Source organism: Molothrus aeneus, chromosome 11 (genome assembly GCF_037042795.1).
Source record: "Molothrus aeneus isolate 106 chromosome 11, BPBGC_Maene_1.0, whole genome shotgun sequence".
NCBI classification, from domain to species: Eukaryota; Metazoa; Chordata; class Aves; order Passeriformes; family Icteridae; genus Molothrus; species Molothrus aeneus.
The window spans coordinates 11998961-12017413 of record NC_089656.1 but is presented as its reverse complement, the minus strand read 5'-3'; the positions used below and the strand labels follow the sequence as shown (position 1 = coordinate 12017413).

The 18453-nt window shown below is 40.1% G+C and overlaps 1 protein-coding gene across 2 annotated transcripts in view; it reads left to right on the top strand.

The window, feature by feature from the left end:
• The window catches only part of SLC12A4 (solute carrier family 12 member 4), a 47371-nt gene that overhangs the window by 15921 nt on the left and 12997 nt on the right, over window positions 1-18453 (top strand). For both annotated transcript variants that reach the window (XM_066557179.1, XM_066557178.1), the window contains exons 2-10: window positions 4459-4553; window positions 5849-5980; window positions 11788-11934; window positions 12502-12556; window positions 12890-13020; window positions 13652-13893; window positions 15730-15944; window positions 16852-17016; window positions 17096-17194. In XM_066557179.1, the coding sequence (XP_066413276.1) occupies window positions 4459-4553; window positions 5849-5980; window positions 11788-11934; window positions 12502-12556; window positions 12890-13020; window positions 13652-13893; window positions 15730-15944; window positions 16852-17016; window positions 17096-17194 (1281 nt within the window). The remainder of the gene's footprint in view (window positions 1-4458; window positions 4554-5848; window positions 5981-11787; window positions 11935-12501; window positions 12557-12889; window positions 13021-13651; window positions 13894-15729; window positions 15945-16851; window positions 17017-17095; window positions 17195-18453) is intronic.

Below are 18453 nucleotides of genomic sequence, written 5' to 3'. Positions count from 1 at the left end.
AGAATATCTGCTACAGTTTAGTCACAGTGTTTTTGCTTGGCTGTGATGCAGAAGCTTGGACATCTATTTGTTGCTTTTATTCTGTTTCCTGAGCATGTGTGTTTGCATGTGTGGGAGCATGCACACTTGAGGGTTTTAGGTTTTGTTCTATGGATCATCTCTGATGTTTTAAGGAACTCAGGTGATCCACAGGATGAGGAACTTGTTCTCTGGACCTCTGCCCATATCTGAGTAGGGGAGTAGAATGTTCAGGGAACTCTGCTGGAGATGTTTAGATAAACTATATAGTTGGTGTGGTGTTTGCAAATAGAATTATCTGGTTTGAAAGAGAACTGGTAGCATTCAGAAATAAAATGCCTTAATTATTGAAAGATAATGAAGACTGAGAAGCAATGAAACAAGTGAAGAGGAAACATTAACCTACTTGGAATACAGCTTGAATACCTCAACATTTGAGATTAATTAGGGACTAAGGCAAATAAATTATTCTCTGTTGCAGAGTACTTAGCTCCTTCTTTGAGCAATGTTCCTTGCAAATCAATCTTGCATGATGAAAAAACTAACACCATAGCTGCTGGCCAGGACCAAAGACTTGATAACTAAGGATGTGGAGCACTGTGCACATGTCACAGGATGGTGCTTGCCCAGGAGACTTGGTGCCTCAGGATGTGAAGTGTCCCCGGGTGCAGCTGGGGCAGGAATTCCCCAGAGTAGCTTTCCGAGGTCACATCCGCTCCCTCCCCAAGCTGATGGAGATAACGCGCTCTTCCTGTGCAAGTAAGTTCTCTGAAGCTGCTGCTCTTGCTCACTGGCACAGGGAATGAAATCAATTCTGTATTTCCAGTCACAAGTAAGTTCTCTGAAGCTGCTGCTCTTGCTCACTGGCACAGGGAATGAAATCAATTCTGTATTTCCAGTCACAAGTAAGTTCTCTGAAGCTGCTGCTCTTGCTCACTGGCACAGGGAATGAAATCAATTCTGTATTTCCAGTCACAAGTAAGTTCTCTGAAGCTGCTGCTCTTGCTCACTGGCACAGGGAATGAAATCAATTCTATATTTCCAGTCACAAGTAAGTCTCTCTGAAGCTGCTGCTCTTGCTCACTGGCACAGGGAATGTACTGGAGAAAGTTTTTTCTGTGCTGTGCTGTAGTCTCTGGTGTGTTTTGTCAAAGTACAGTTGTGATTGTTGTTGAGGGAATGGTTGTTTGCTGGAGGTTTTACTCCTGGAATGGAAACACAATATGAGAAGAGAGAAAGTGAGAGGAATGCTTTGATTTAGAACATGTCTGTAAAGAAGGGATTGCATTGAATGTGCAGCTGTGGTGAAAGTGATTTTTGGCTGTCATTTAATTAGCTGTATTTAAGTTAGCAATGCAGGAGTCTTGAATTAGCACACATCTCTGCAGCACCAGTTCTGCTTATTCCATCTTTGTGGAACTAGGATGTCACTGTGAAGAACTTGCATATAAACTTACACTCCTTTACTTCCTATGGAATGTGTACAGGGTTTGAGAGGGACTTTAAAGTGGCACTTCAGTAGGTCAGCAGGAAAGTTCACTTTTATTTTTGCATTGTCTGCAGTAATTCATAGGTATGTTATTTCAGGACAATGGAGCTGGTGCTGTGAATGTGGTGAAAAGCCAGTAGTACTTCTCTATCATCTGAACCATCTAGAAGAAAATGTACCCTAGCAATTGCAAAATCAATGCTATATTTCCAGTCACTAGTTCTGCTGAATATTCTATTCAGTTTGGGCTTCCTGTGTGCAGGATGGTGTATGAAGCCAGCATGCCAAGGGGTCAGATTTGGAAGGACAGTCTAATGGGAAGGGTCTGAGTGATGATTGAAGATGTAAATGAAGAATGAGAGAGAAGATGGAAGCTCTTTAGAGAGAGAGAGAGAGAGAGAGAGAGGTCTTCTGAACAGATCAGTTGTGAAAAATTCACTGGTGGTAAAATGAAGATGCATCTAAAAAATAATAACAATCAAACTGAAGATTCATTTTAAGTCAGGCTCAAGGAGATGGTATGAAGTAATCTTTTTTTAACTAAGGAGAGGTTATGTGGATTATGGTAACAAGGGCATTTAGAAAGAGCAAAAGAATTATAATCTTGTTTAAAAAACTGAGATGGAATGTATGAATGTACCTTGGCAACAGTGGGATTTTGTACATAAAATGGTTGAGAGTTTCTCCAAGTGTTAAAAGTAAAAGAACACCCATTATGCTGACTTGAGACAGTGATAAGGTAGGGTTCCCAATGGAAGGAGGAAAACTAAGGCAGCAAAGAATTGCTTTAAAAATCACTCAGTGATAAAAATCCAGGCTGATATTTCAAACATTGTCACCAGAACAGTTGGATTTCCAATCTAGTGTATAATACAGGACTTGAGGAAACAAACCAAAGTTGCTCATGACCTTGCTGTGTTTAATAAATGTAATGGAGAAGATACTGCAGAGACCAGAGTCTTGAAGAATCAAGCAGACAGTATTTCTGTTGATGTCATAATTTGCACCATCATTTGTGTCCAATTTAATGAGTATAAGGGGTATGGCAGATAACTCCCATTTCCTCAGCAAAAATTGTAAATGTGCTTTAACCACAACAGGATGGGGGGACTGCAGCACACTGCAGCAAAATTGATCTGGTATATTCCAGTATAGGCATAACAAATACAGCAAGCAAGCAGTTTTTGCAGATTTTAACCTTTGCTTAAGTTGATAACTGTTTGATTTTGATGCTGTCTTGTTAAGCTTACTGATGTTTTTCTAGTAATGTAAAAAATTCTACAATTGCAGCAAAGTGAGCATCTCTTACGTGAAGGTGGGGTCAGCAAATAAGCTGTGCCCCCTTGTTCAAGGCAGCTGCTCATGAACATTTTGGGGTCAGTTGTCAGAGCTGTGAGAAGGGCACTGGGCACATAAACACAATAGGCTGCTCTTTTCCTATATTTTTGGTCAGCTAGTATTTACTTACAGAAGCTTAAAAATCCCTCTGTTCTTTGTGAATATTGTTTTTCCAACAGTTTTGTTCAAAGCACCTGTCAGCAATTTCCAGAAAATTGTGCTGCTTTCCATGCATGCCTTCCCCTCAGTAAGAGTAGGACTGAATGTTCTCAAAATTTTTTTGCTTAAAACAATTACTTTTGTAACAGTGTGGTTTGTGCTGATCACTATGTGTAGGGGAGGGCTCTCCTCTTTGCCTGTTAGGTTAATTTTGTAAGTTGATTCAAATTTCAAAATGCAGAGAGATTTTCACTTGAATTGTATTACAATAATTTAGTGTAGCCTTATTGAATTGATTACTGTAATCATTGAAAAGATACACCCAAAAATCCAGATGTTTAATCTCTTGCTTTTGGTGTATTCAGTGTAGAGTATTTTAACTTGTAGTATTTTCATTTGAGATAATAATGTCTTTTTCTTTCATTTTTAATTTCTGTAGTGGTTACATCTTTTGTAAATAGAAAAAGGTATTCTTGGATTAATCCTTTCTTAAGGAGATGCTCTTGGAAATAATTCATTTGTATTGGCTGGGAGAGCAGGGAGTGAAAAGGTACAGGCAAAAGAGAAGAATTTTTGTTTGCTGAGCAGAGGGTAATGGGAGACATAGGTCCAAGAACTTATTTTGAAGATGGAAGTCAATTTAATTTTTTCCCCCTCAGAGGTTGTTTTAAACTACAGTGCCCTTGGTGGTTTTTTTTTTGTTGTTGTTTTTTTTGGTTTTTTTTTTTTTTTTTTTTTTTTGTTTTTTTCTTTTTGTTACTACTTGCTACAGGAAACTCTACTCATCTACCATGTTCTTTTTTTTTAACATTGTTCATTGCATATGAGAATGCTCTGATTTTAGTGTATATTATATTAGGTTTTAATATAGGAGTATAAAAGGAGCCTGAAGAATGCACAGTTTAAATGTTCAGAACACAGTAAGGGTGTTGAATGGCTGGGGATTAGTGGGTGTAGTGAATAACCAACAGCATTTAAGAACTAAAAAGGTGCTTTGGGAGCTGTTTTGTATTGTCATTACAGAATGTGTCTTTGAAGTGTTCAGTCTTACTAAATGGATCTGACTGGGTTGGGCACACAGCTCAAAGGCTGCTCTTACCATTAGCAGTCATTCCTAAATGCACAGGAGCTGTCCCAGTGCTTGCCACTGTTCTGTATAAAAACAGTTACAGGTATGAGCACACACAAGGCAAATAGAGCATTGTAGCTGTGACCCTACTTGTAAATTTTACTTTGAGGTGACTTGTTATTCTATTTTAATGAAACAGAGGAGTAGAAATAGAAATAATTCTACCTTGAGAGTAACACCTTTGATATTGTTAACATTGTATGACTTGAGATAGTAAAAAGAAACATGTTCATTTTACCAAAGGAGTTTTTTTCCTATGGATTCTTCAAGGTTACAGTATCATTCTCTGCTTATCAAAACCTGCTTTTTTTTTTTTTCTTCACAGGTCATGGCAACCATAAAGAAAACAGTCCTTTCCTGAACAGTTCAGAAGCTGGCAAGGGAGGTGATTACTATGATAGAAATCTGGCCTTGTTTGAGGTAATTTCTAGCTGTTTTTTGTACTTCTAGTGTGATTTGGGCTCTTCCATGATGGAAGGGATTGAGCACATGTTTCTCCCCCATCTGCCTGTCTGTGGGTGTCCATCTGTTGTCAGGGGCACCAGTGGGCAGGGAGGTCCTGTGTGGTGACAGAGCTCAGGTGTGGTGACAGCCAGGTCTGTGAGGCAGAGTTATAACTCTGTGTGACTGTAAACACCTGGAATTAAGGAGGGGCACACTCCTGCTGGAGGCCTTTTCAATAGCACAGGACCACACCAGGTGTGCAGGCTCTTTTGTGGCACTAAGTAAAAGGAGGATCCACCAGGATCCCAAAGGCCATGCTGCTCTCCTGAACAGGAGGTACATCTTGTCTCAGCCCTTTCTGGAAGGAATTGTAATCAGGTTTTCAAACATGTCAGCTGCAGGTCAGATCACAGGAAGGAGTATGAAAAGGGGTGCTTGGCTCATGTCATCCCTTTAGGGGTGACCCCATTTGGGGTCCATTTCTGCATCATGTACAAAGCACATCATGCTACTGATCCCACCAGAAGCTGTTCAAGGTGATACCTAAAGATATGATAAAGCTGCAGACAGTGAAATCTTTCTCAATTGGTTTTTATTTCCTGTGTGGAAAGTTCTTTCTCTTTACCATGCAATTCCTTATTGTGCTATCAGACATGCAAGACTTTAATTTTAAAGAGAAAGGGAAAGGGAATGATTTTGATGATTTTGGTCTGGGGCTTTTTTCCTCCCCCCTGCCCCAAACCAGAAGCAAAATTGGATGGGCTGAGTGTAAAGGTGGGAGGCCCTCCATACGTGTGGCTTTTGGGAATTTTGTCTAGATCCACATGAATTAGATAACGTAGTTTGGAAAATGTAATAAAATCATCAGTGCATACATGTCTACAATAAGCAGAATTTAATCACTAAATCTCTGATTTGTTTGGCAGCTTGACCTTTTTAAAAGTATATCCGTTGATGTAAGTTGACATTAGAGATACATGCAAGCTACACATTCATTTTCTCAGTTCTAAGGCCCAGACTTCTTCATTGCTGTAATTATGCTTTTCAGCACCTGAGGAGAATGATTCACATGGTGCAGACATTTTGGCCTTTTCTTTTCAGAAAATTAAAACCTCTCACCAGCGGTTGAGGCACAGTGAAATTGTCATTTCCTGGATGATTTTTCTGGTGTGTTCCCTGGTAGCCTCAGGCATGCCTAGGAAGGTGTGATCCCAGCCACTCTTCAGAAATGCTGTGAACTGCAGAAGTTGACTTGTTGTCTTCTTCCACAGGAGGAGCTTGATATACGACCAAAAGTGTCATCTCTGCTTGGCAAGTTGGTCAACTACACAAATCTTACTCAAGGTGTCAAGGAACATGAAGAAGCAGAAAGTACTGATGGATCGAAGAAGAAAGTATCAAAAGTAAGCAAAGATTCTCTCCATGGCCAAAACTGATGATTCCCTGTGGGATTTTTGGGGAACTGGCCTCCCTTTTGCTCGTTCTTAACCTCTCTGAGGAGCCACGACAATGTTGCAAAGAAATGCCACAGAAGCTGTAGGGTGTTACAGGAGCTGGGGCAGATGTGGTGGGTACAGCTGCACTGCAGTGCAATTCCCTGTGCTTGGTGTGCATTTAGATAAGAAGGCTTTCAGTGGGCTACAAATAAAAAACTTAACAACCCCCCAGCTTTTTCCTGGTGCTGTTTTAGCTGCCCAGTGGTATCTGACACATCTCTACAAGGCTGGTAGGCAACGACACAGGGTTTGCAGGAGACAACACCTGTCTGGAGTGGAGGGTGGAGCTCAGATTGGACACCCTGGGGCAGCTCAGGAGTCATTCTGGTGTCAGGCACTTAGGCAACTGAATTCTGCCCCAAAGCATCTGCATTTAGATGGTTGGCCCACGGGGCTGGCCCTGGAAGCAGGTGAGGTTGGATTGTTGGTAGCTGATTTCTATCAGGAGGGCAGTGTTCAACTGCTCCTCTCCCCTCTGGCACAGCTGCAGGTGCTTTGGTTACTGCTGCACCTGCAAATGGTGTGCTTGCATTTTATGGCTTGCAGGCCTGTCAGTTTGTTTACAAGTTCTGTCAAAAGAAAGGTTTCCAAAAAAGCGAACATAGCACTTGAATTCTGCAGGTTTTCTGGCACTGCCCTCCAAAGCTTGAGCCATTTCAGAAAGAGATGGCAGTGATAATGTTGCAAACCAATTGTGCTCTCAAGGAGCAAGCATGTTACCCCATGCTGAATGCCCTTACGCTGCAGTTGTACACTTGGGATAACAAAATTCTTTCGTCAACGTGAAGCTTAAAATTCAATTTTATTTGAGACCACATCCACTGAAAGTGCTGCAATATTGTGGTTAATTTTACATCATGACAGGACTGAGCTAAGTTCACCTGGGTGAAGTAGCTGCATTCTGGTCCTATAAGCTGACATTAAAAAAATAATTTAAACATTTTAGTTATGATTTTCTTTTGTGTGGTACTTGCTATTATATTAATGACTGAGTCTTGTCCAAAGTTTTTACCTTCACAGTACTAATGAGGAATGTCAGCTGCATCTCTGTTTTAGCATGCTTTTGGTGAGAATAATGTCAGGCATCAGCTTCTAATGTGATATTATTTCATAATCTAAAATAATTTTCATCCTCTTGCTGTCAGAAGCAGATTGATTATTTCCCTGACAAAAGTAGAATGGTGGAGGATACAATAGATACAGTTGTTGAGATTTTGAGGAAGTTCTGATCACTTTGCTCTTTATTCCCTTATTAATTGACTGACCAGAATACCAGGGTAAGCTGCAGAGCAATCTGGAAGTTAGTCCCTTGCTTCCCTGATAGAAAAAGGATTGGGAGAATTTGGCAATGGGACTGTAGCATACAGTTGGTTAAAGCAAATGTGTATAAAACTTCACAAGGTAAAAATGGGGCAAATACCAGAAAATTGAGAACTTCTTTTCAGTCCCTGGTGGAGTACCATGCATGGTATGGTGTTAATATTTCTGCATTTAGGTATGATTCATGCTTGCATGTTTTCAAGCTGTTTACTGCCATTAAAAGGACTATTATCTTTATTAAAGCTTTGCTTCTATGGCAAAATGGAGTTCAGGTTTAATAACTGTGTTTTCCTGAATTATGCTTTCCCATGTCCCAGAAATGTGTGTTCACAGACTTCTCAGATGTTTTTGTAGGATGGGCTTGGTGACCTTTCCAAAAGTGACAGTATCAAGCTGTATTAATATCTCAGTGTTTTCTGTGTAAACACTGCATTTTCCTTAGGCAAACCTTTGTCTGCATGTCTGTCTCTGGGATAAATTACATCAGCTGCAATATCATAACTGCAGCTTGAATTTCTTCTCCCTCTCTTGCCATAAGCAATATAAAATTTTAACCATCATGCAGAATATAAGACGACTGAAAACCTTGGCCAATAATTATAATCATTAAACACAGGAAATTTAAAAGCAGTAACTGGACAAGGGTATGGATTGAAGGTATTCAGAAACAGTGCAAACAGGGTTCTTCTACATACTTCTTTTTAGTCATCTGTGCAGTATAAATCACTGTGCTGCTGTTACCTTGTCCTTCCCATTTGAGCATGAGAACAGAAGCCTGGCAGTCCATTCCAGCCCCAGCAGGTCTGTTTGAAGTGGATAAACCCCTGTTAACCCTCCCTTGGTGGTGCTGCCCTGGGTGTGCTCAGCTGGTGTGACAAGGAGTGACCTGCCTGTCACTTGCTGGAATTGGCAGCTCACAGGCAAGAGCTGGAGCAAGGCAGGTGAGCAGGCTCTAGATCTGATATTTAAAAATGAACTGAGGAAAGCAATCCTTTCAGCAAGTGACTGTATTTCTCTGAGCAGGTAAGGCAGGTCTCTCAGTGAGGACGTTTTGGGACCTGGCACAGCCCTGCCTGCCAAATCACATCCTTTCAAATTCATTTCAGTGCAAGACATCTTGATATGAACATTTATCTTCTTTTAGTGACCCCACTAAATATTTTTGGTAGTAGCATTCTCTGTTAGGCACATATCAGGTAAAATTGACACAACCCCAATGTAATAAGGTGGAAATTGGGTTGCTTTTTCTTTTCTAAACACAGTTTTGCAATAAATCACTTAACAGTCACAGTGCTATAGAAGTATCCCCTTCTCATGATGGAAAAAATTAGACAAACTGTTTTTGTTCATGTATCTTTAACAAGGCAGTTAATTTCAAGGCAGTGCTGCTGTCTGTCCTCGTGCTAGAGAGCACCATGAGAGCTGTCATTGCTGATCAATGTCCCTCAGCCCTGCAGCCAAGGGCTTTAATAACCCATCACACTGGCACAATGGAAATAGTGTCCTTCAGACTCAGATCAATATTTACATAAATTATGTGTCTGCAGCTGATGAGAGTGAACAGAAACATGATCTACATCACTGAAATTGAGACTGTTTTCGAGATTTTTCTGTCCCTTCTGGGTTGTTCTAAAATGGTGTTCTTCAAATTGTCTTTCTTTCATTTCCTTCATGCAGCATGGGGTGTTACGTTTTTTCATGTGGTTGCTGTTGAGGCTGAACATAATAATACCCTTGTTTAAGGTCACATTCTGTTGAAACTTCAGCACTGGTTTAGTATCATTTAGTGTTGAAAAAAAGGATCAAGTCACTGCAGATTAGTGGTGTTAAATATTTCTGTGAACAAGCTGCTTCAAGTAATATTTGTAAATTGTTCTTTCTTATGAGTAACTTTTTTTCTATTGGGTAAAATAATCCAGACTAAACTCTTAGGCCTGAGATACAGTTAGTAATACTTGCTTGAGCAGACCCTTGGGCATTTTCTAGGCTGCTCTGCTCTGCAGTGGTCTCACAAGTGGACAACTAATGCACAATTTCTCTTCCTCTGTGGTTGAAGTGAGCTTGTAACTTCATAGGCTTGAGAGGCCATTTGGGAGGGTGGGGGAGAAGATAATGGAGCAGTGGAGCAAAGCTGCAGGGACCACATAGGGCAGAAGGTAGGAAAGAGCTGAGCTGAAGTGGATTCTTATGCAGAGGAAGCAGCTGCTGGGAGGTGTGTAAAGGGCAGGCTGAAATCTCAGCTGCTTTCCTAGTGTGTGGAGGACTGACATGTAGAAAACACAAAAACCATGGTGTATTTACTTCTCCTGTGGAGGAGCAACAGGATGGGCTTCTTTTCCAGATGCCAGTTTTGACAAACTCATTAACTCCTTTATCCTGAGATAGCCACATATCTGATAAATTCACCTGATGGGCTCAGAGGTGTTGTGAGGGAGGGACTGATGGATGAATGGTCACATAGATGATGATAAAATTGTGTGGAATGTGTCCCTGAGAGGCAAAGTGGCAGTGGGAAGCCCCTGTGCTGAGCAATGTCTATTTATTCCTTTCTGAATTTATGTTTATGGGGTTAAAGACACAGTGTAAATCAGATGAAAGTGTTGGAATCAAAAGTATCTACACCTTCCTTTCCTTGAAGCAAGTACACTGTAAATAATACTCCATGAAGATCCTCCTCAATTATAGCAGTGGAATAACTCAGTAAAAAATCCTTACCTTGCCCTGATCAGGACTCTTATGTAACATGTGTCATTTCTGACAAGAATTCATTTTTTCCTCATACATAGTCCTGGCAAAGCTGATCAGGTTAGATATTTAGGATGGTAATTTGTAAAAAATGGCAGGTGATGGTTTAGGGAATTAATTTGTTTTGGTACTGTGGCACTGGAACAGCTGAGGAACAGCTCTGGCCTGTGCTTGCAGGTCTCATAGCGTAACTCCCCTGCAAACCCTCAGCACAAGATTCTTCATCCACTTTCCTTCAGGAGGTTCACCTGAGCTGTGGTGTGTATGAGAGAAGTCTGATGGATCTGTTTCAGTTTTAGTCAAGGAATTCAAAACTGACTTCAAAAAATTCAGCCAGCAGCTCCTGGCACTTTTAATGAAGAACAGTTCAGATCATGTTCTTGGGCACGGTTTTGTTTCATGTCTGGCAGGGCAGGTTTCTAGTGCAGATGAGGAAATTCTGGATTGTAACATGTAATTGCAAGTTGAAGCACTAAATTCCTTGGTTGCTTTTGACCTGGTGATGTTAAACATGTGATTCTTTAAGGGTTTTGCTTTGTGTAATGAAATACACTCTTGAATTACCTTATGTAAAGTTTTTGGCACACATTTTATTGCTTGTCTTATATACTGTTGCTTTAGGTTCATGACTTCATTTGTCTATAAAGCTTTTTATTGTTGCACCTAGTTAATCCTGTGTGGAGTCAAATTTGAACAAGTTTTGTCATCTCCCTTTAATATCCTTCTCAGTTGAATGATGGTTCAATGGCTTCTTTAAATGCTGTCTATCTAATGTGTTTTGGAATTCATGTTTATTTATAGAAGGGAGTATGAAAAAGGATGAGCCTTTACACTCTATTCCCCCTGTGTTTTAGAATTCAGTATAATTTTAAGTGCAAAACGAAACCTTAAAAGGCAGAAGCAATGGAATATCTTGGCAGGAAACCACAGAGATTTGGACTCTGAAATGCTGCTGGTGCCAGGTGCACCAATGCAACAAACATTTTTATATTCCTTGGAATAAAGTCCTCACCAGTGGCATTGTGATGCCACTATTTTGGATGATTTTTCTGCAGGATGCTGTGTTGAAGGCCAGTCAGGTGCAGTTCCTGTGAAGTCATGTAACTTGTGTTTTCTCAGTCACTGACAAAAGAATTCAGTCTGATGCTGACATTGAACTTAAGAAAGGGTAGAACCATTAGTTTTATATGAAATATATAAAATGGAAGAAAATACATTATCCATGTCTCCATATTGCTTCCACATCTTTTCTAATTGTAACATGACAAAAGTATGTTTTCCTTGAAACTAATTTGTGAACTCTGGGCAGTAGGTAAGGATCTGTCTTGGGGTCTGCAGCATTTGACATGTTTCATATTGAAAATTCTATGGGTCTACAAAAAACCAAATAAATGTATCTCCTGTTGTTACTAGTCAGTGTTAAATATTGAGGTTAATTAGTTAAGTATGTGACAGGGACAGCATTTTGTTCAGAAATTCATGATTTTGGAGTTTATGTTGTATTTTGTTGAAGTCCTGCACAACACTATTTGAGTGTGTCTACCTTAGGTTTCCCAGGTTTCTACCCTTTAAAAAAATGAACTTCAAGGCCTTTTTGGTTACCTCTGCTTTGAATAATTTCAGTTAATGAATATAATTTTTTTTTCCAGTCACCCAGCATGGGCACCCTGATGGGGGTGTATCTGCCATGCATGCAGAATATCTTTGGGGTCATTCTCTTCCTTCGGCTGACTTGGATGGTGGGAATGGCTGGAGTTCTTCAGTCCTTCCTGATTGTATTGCTTTGCTGCTGTTGTGTAAGTACTTAGGTACAATAATGCATGTGACAAAACCTCTGTGAAACTACTGGGAAACTTGGGGAGGCAGCATTGTAGGTGTTTGTATAAAGAAAAGTCAGATTTAAGTCAGGCACTTTTGCCATGTTCGTAGCTGCAGGATTTTTTTTTTTTTACTGTTACTTCTAAACTGGCAAACTGTAGTGTAAATACAGTCTTACAAGTAGTGTTTGTTCAGCAAATAGCTGTTTTCCATGCCTGCCCCAGGTGTGGGCTGCCTGCTTTGCTGGACCAGCCTTGGTTGGAATCGCAGCTCTGCAGATGGAGGAACACCTGCATTCCCTTATCTTGCTTTGTCTGCAGACACCCACTGCTGGACCTGATAAAGCAGGGGCCATCCCTCAAACAGAAGTCTCAACAGCTCAGTGATTAAATTCCTGCTGCCCTTGTTTTCTTTTAGATAGTGAGAGGCAGAATAAATAGAAATGCTGTATTGTATATGCAGAGGCAGCTTATTTTATCAAGAAATAAGTTATGTTTTAAAAAATGTTGTTGACACAACTGCTTCCTTTTCCCTGTGTTCTCCAGACTATGTTGACAACCATATCAATGAGTGCAATTGCCACGAATGGTGTTGTTCCAGGTAAGTGTAGTTAGCAAGTGTCTCAGTTGTGTTAAAAGGTAAAAAAAACCCCAAAACTTAAGTTGCTATAAGCTGTTAACATGGTTTTATTCTACAGAAATTTGCTTAATCCAGAATACAAAGCCTAAATTAATATCTAATATTTCTTCTTGTTATCAATCAAGCTAAAGATCAATTTATTTGGTTTTTACTCATGTGCCAGCAAAAATGATACTTCAGTTGAACTCTAAATAACAGATACAATGTATATAATTCTGTGGTATTCTTTTTGTGAATATTTAAACATTTATAGTGATAAATTATAAGTTTGCTATCACTGTTCTTGTTTCACAGCTGGTGGCTCCTATTTCATGATATCTAGGTCGTTGGGCCCAGAGTTTGGTGGAGCTGTAGGGCTGTGTTTTTATTTGGGAACAACATTTGCAGGAGCCATGTATATCCTTGGTGCCATTGAGATTTTATTGGTGAGTAGTACCAGAGTAATCCTGCTTTAAAGACAAATAACATACAGAAAGTGCCCCAATACTCTTGTCCCGTATTTGCATACACATTAACAAGAAGAGACTGGAAGGTCTCCAGTTCCTTGGTGTGCAGTTCTTTACCTCTGGTGCTTCCCTTTGGCAGCTGCACACACCGAGTGTGCGGACTGGGAGCTCTTCTGACAAGACAGATGAAAGTGACCTAATGCAGGGCTCATGCTCAGCTTTGATAGAGGTGGCTCAGTTGTACTGCTGACATAGAAAGGGCTGTTATCTCTTGACTTTTCCTGTAAAAGATTCCCAGTGAAGAGCATGCTGCAGAATGCAAAGTGATTTAGATTTCTAGTATAGTACACAATCCCAATCTACATATGCACTGTTGAATACTTTAAAATACCCTAAAAAGTGGCAGTGACTGTAGTTGGTCACTACTAAAAAAGCAGATGTTTTCCTATTGGCTGTATTGCCTTTGATTTTAGCTATCACGTCTGTAGTCTTCCAACTGTGGAGCTTAAGTACTGAAGTTATTTAAGCAGTTAATAACTAGTTAATACTTATAACATAGAGTTCTGTGCTGGTGTTCCTCCAGCTCACTTTTGCTTTCTCTTTGCTGCAGACATATATTGTGCCACAAGCAGCAATTTTTCATCCCTCTGATGCCCACGATGCATCCAGTGCCATGCTGAACAACATGAGGGTCTATGGCACCGTGTTCCTCATCCTGATGGCAGTGGTGGTGTTTGTAGGTGTGAAATATGTCAACAAATTTGCTTCCCTCTTCTTGGCCTGTGTAGTGATATCCATCCTGTCCATTTATGCTGGAGCTATCAAGTCCATCTTTGATCCACCTGAATTTCCGTGAGTAACCTTTCTGGATGGGGGCTGTAGCTTTGCCTGTGGGTCTGGAAGTTGGTTGCTTTCATGTAGGTTACTTGAAGCTTGTGCCTGATACAATGTTTTTTTGTGAATTACTTCCAATATTTTTAGCTGTGTTTAATGACAGTGTGCAGAACTCATGGAACTGAAGTTTCTCAGGCTAAAATGAACATGTTATTACACTTTTTATACTGTTTTGGTAGAAGGAAGTCTCGTGGTGAGGCTGATGGAGGCTGACACTGCTCTGCTTCCTGCAAAGCCAATCCAGTCTCTTGGCCTGCAGCTGTTGGGGTTGGAGTGATGGTGTTGCTGGGTTATTTGTGAGCTCTTAGGGAGCAGTTTGGCAGGTCCCTTTTCCACAGCCACTCAGACACCACACGCTGCTTTTGTGGCTGGAAATTCATCGTGTGGTCAACTCCTTGCTGAGAAACTGGGCACCTCTTGGGAGTGTGATGTGGGGCTGTGTGAGGCTCCACAAGAGCTTTCCCTGTCTGTGAGGAGCCTGCCCTGCACCCAGCAGGAGCTCCTTGGCATGTTGGCAGCTCAACATGGAATCAGCTTCTTCAACTCAGAGCTGGCGCAGCACTAATGTGGATGTGTGTGTTTTACCAGGAATGCAAACTGTTTTCTGATGCTGCTGACAAGAGATGAATGGAATGGAAATAGGGGAGTTGGATCTGCATAATTATTCACATCTTGAAATGCTTTGACCATAACTCAGTACTTGCAGCCCTCAAGTGTTCCCTTTGGATATTTAAGGCCCAATGATTATAGTGTTTTACAACAGTGAAGGTTTACAGGAGTAGAAGTAAAACAATGTCTCTACAGCCCTCTTATTATCTCTTAGATTGTTCTTGAATGTTTTCCCTATCTCTCTTCTTGGAGTGTTGGAGTGTAATCCTTTTTTTTTTTTTCTCTGAAGTAACAGGATAGTGTGTTTATTTTTAATTTTATAGGGAAAGGCTTCTTGGAAGTTACAGTTCACAGGCTTGCAAATGTGCAAAAACAGCCCTTGTTTTTGTGTTTTCCATTTTCCTGTCTTCAGTGATAAATAGGACCTGTGAAACAATTAAAATGGAATTAAAATTAATTAAAATTAAAGAAGCTTTATTTTCCTGTGGGTGTTTTCTGACAGTGGGAAGAAAAGCTAAATGAGCTTTTAGGAGCAGGAAGCTGTTACATTACATCACTATCTGGTGGAATTGTCTTTAGACAAGTGGTTTAGAAGTTTTTCAGTGTTGAAATAAATGATGTTTGTGGTTAGATGAAATACAACAGGCAGTGGAGGATTTTAGCAATTAAAGACAGTATCTGCAGACAAGAAGAACTTTTGCTTATTGGGATTTTAATATATGTTCCTAATTTTGAATCCAAAATGTCAATATTGCAATTCAAGTGTTGCAGTGTAGAAACTGGGCTAATGAGATTCCAAATATCTTTAGATATTCTAAATATGTAGAAATTTTAATTCTAGTACTCGTCACATTTCTTCCACTCCAGTAGTTATGTTTAATAAAAAAGAGAAACCAATGCCAAACAACAAAAAAACCAAAAGTTGACCTAACTGTTCCCTTTTATTGTTCAACATAAATCAATCAAATTCCATAAATCAAAAAAGTAGCTTTGTATTTCTGGCCCTTAAAGGGAACAGATACAGTCCTTGTTGTGCTACCACCATCCTTTTGGAGGTGAGAAATGATGTAGCACAGGAGAGTCACTGGAAGTTCCCACATGATATAAAAGATTAAGTATGGATAAGTGTGGATTTAATTTTCCCATTTACATTCAATAACTCTGGTGTTCATGTTTCCCTTCCAGGATTTGCATGTTGGGCAACAGGACTCTGTCAAGAGATCAGTTTGATGTTTGTGCCAAAACTGTAGTTAAGGATAACATGACTGTGGCCTCCAAGCTTTGGGAACTCTTCTGCCACAGCACAAACTTAACCACGGAGCACTGTGATGAATATTTCCTAATGAACAATGTCTCAGAGATAGCAGGAATTCCAGGAGCTGCTAGTGGCATTTTAATAGGTATGGTAGAAGCTTTTTTTCCCCTTAAAGAGGAGGCATGCTGAGCAGCTGAAATGGGTCAAACTCTTCCCTGCAGGTTAAGAAAAAAGAAATGAAGAAATGTAATTACAGTGAAGAAAATGATCTTCAATGTAGAAAGTCTTATAACCTTGAAAAAGAGGTGATGGAACTTTTGTGCTGATACAGTACTTGTGTCCTGTAAAATTAATTAAATTTCCCTTGTTCATCTCATAATTTCAGTATGAAGTCAGCTGTAATTTTAAGTTATACTAACATGAAAAAGTTATTAAAATTTTTCAGAACTCTATAGTGACAGCTCTCTTCTTTAGACAGGTTAACATTATGCTCTGAAAGATAAGAGTACTTGTATAGAAATAATGTGTCTCCTTCTTCACCCACTCCTGAATAAAGTGTAATTGAAAAGTGTTCATTATTGAAATGAACACCAGAGAGCAGGTGCTGAGTGCCAGAGGTTCCCATTTCCACACAAACCAGCAGCCTGGTTTCTAAGATTACAAGAAGGCTCAGCATTTGTTAGTGAAATTTCAAATGCCAAACATATAATTCTGTAATTCTTCCACTGACTGAAGAACAAACCCATTTCTGTCTAGAAAACTGGTTGATATTGCTTTGTATTCTCTGAGCTACTGTGTTGTGTGGTGGCTCATAAAAATATTCAGTGTATTTCCTTTGGTTGAAGCAGGTATGAGGTTAAAAGGATGTTACGTTTAGTAATAATAAAGTTGAAGTTGCTTAGACTTCTATAGACTATTGATACATGTTTGTGGTTTTCCTGTGTTGATCACTGAATTGCATTTGTAATTTTCAGTTGTAAACCCATAATAATGAGAACAGGTTTGAACTGAAACATGCTTTTCTTTTCTGTGGTGTGATAATAACCTTGAAGACAACTTATGGAGCAATTATTTGGAGAAAGGAGAGATACTGGAGAGGGCACATCAGCCCTCTGTGGATGTGGCAGGCCAGAAGAACAACCTGCACCTGTACGTGCTCTCAGATATCACCACGTCCTTCATGGTGCTCGTTGGCATCTTCTTCCCTTCAGTGACTGGTGAGAATGCTGGCATGAGGGACCTGCTGGGGCTCTGAGCTTCCTCCTGCCCTGAGATCTTACCAAAATGTGCTTTCAGGTATCATGGCTGGTTCAAACAGATCAGGGGACCTCAAAGATGCACAGAAGTCCATCCCTGTTGGAACAATTCTTGCCATTGTCACCACATCACTAGTCTGTATCCTTTTCAAATTACTGGACTGCTGGGACATTGTATCTGATTCCTGGAACTGCTTTCAGCTCACCAAATTATCAGTGCAAGTATGATTGGCCAGTGGGGGAAAAAACCCAAAACAACAGAACATTAATCCTAGAGCTGAAAGAATTGTAATTTTTTATTATCCTGTAACTTTCCATCCCCTTTTTTGTGGTGGGTTCTTTTCTTTTGCATTCCCATTGCTGTTCTTTGCTACACAGTGATCTCTAGCTTTTCATGCTGGTGGTGTACTTGGAGATTTTTTTTTAAGGTTGCAGTGAAACATTAAGATGAGGGGAGGCTTTAATGGTAGAGTTCATAAATTTCAGTTCTGTTTTCTATAAAAAAAGCCTTTTCTTTGGAGTGACGTTAAGGAGTATAGGTTCTCTTGAACATTATAGAACAAGATAAACTGGATTCAGAAATTAGACAATGTTCCCAAGTGTTTTTTCAGCTCTTCAGGGCTTAGGAGAACAGGAGCTTTGCTTAAGAAAGACTGTCTTCATCTCTGCTCTCCTGCTCAAGAAGAGATGAGCCAAGATCTTTCAGCTTTATCTAGCTCTTGGTATCCTAAAGGACAATTTATCAACATAGAAAAAAAATCAAAAGAGCTTTCTTTTTTACCCTTTGGGTGAATCAGTTTCACCCAAAGGGCAGCTGGCTGAGATGGTGACTGTTTGGAAAATTCTGCTGTTTCATTCCTGTTTTTTTGCCAAGCTGTAAATCAGGATGCATCTTGCTTGTCCCAGCTCTTCAGGAATGCAGCATTTCCCTGCTGTCACTTTGGGAACTGACCCTGTGCCAAGAAGTCAGCATTTCCTGTGGATGTAATAAATATTAAAAGAGGTCACAGCCTTAGCCCCCAGCTCTGCTGGCAGCTCTGGCCTCACCCAGTGGGTGACTGGATCTGGATGTGTCCCTGTTCATGCCACACCAGGGTGACACTGTCACTTTCAGGAGCAATGTTTCTCCTGTAATTGCAGTTTGTAACTTATTAGTTGCATTTCAGGGGTAGAATTCAAGATTTAACCATTTATATGAACTTTATTCACAAGGTCAAAAACTTTACTGGAATGCCAGATCCAAAAAGCCTGAGGTATTTTGTACTCCTCAATGCTGAAGCTGTACAGTTAATAACAAACAAACAAACCTGATAGCCAAAGACTTATTGGTGATGTGAATGCCAGCAGAGATTAAAAAAAAAACGTGCAAGGTAATGGTTTGCTGTAGTTCAAAATATC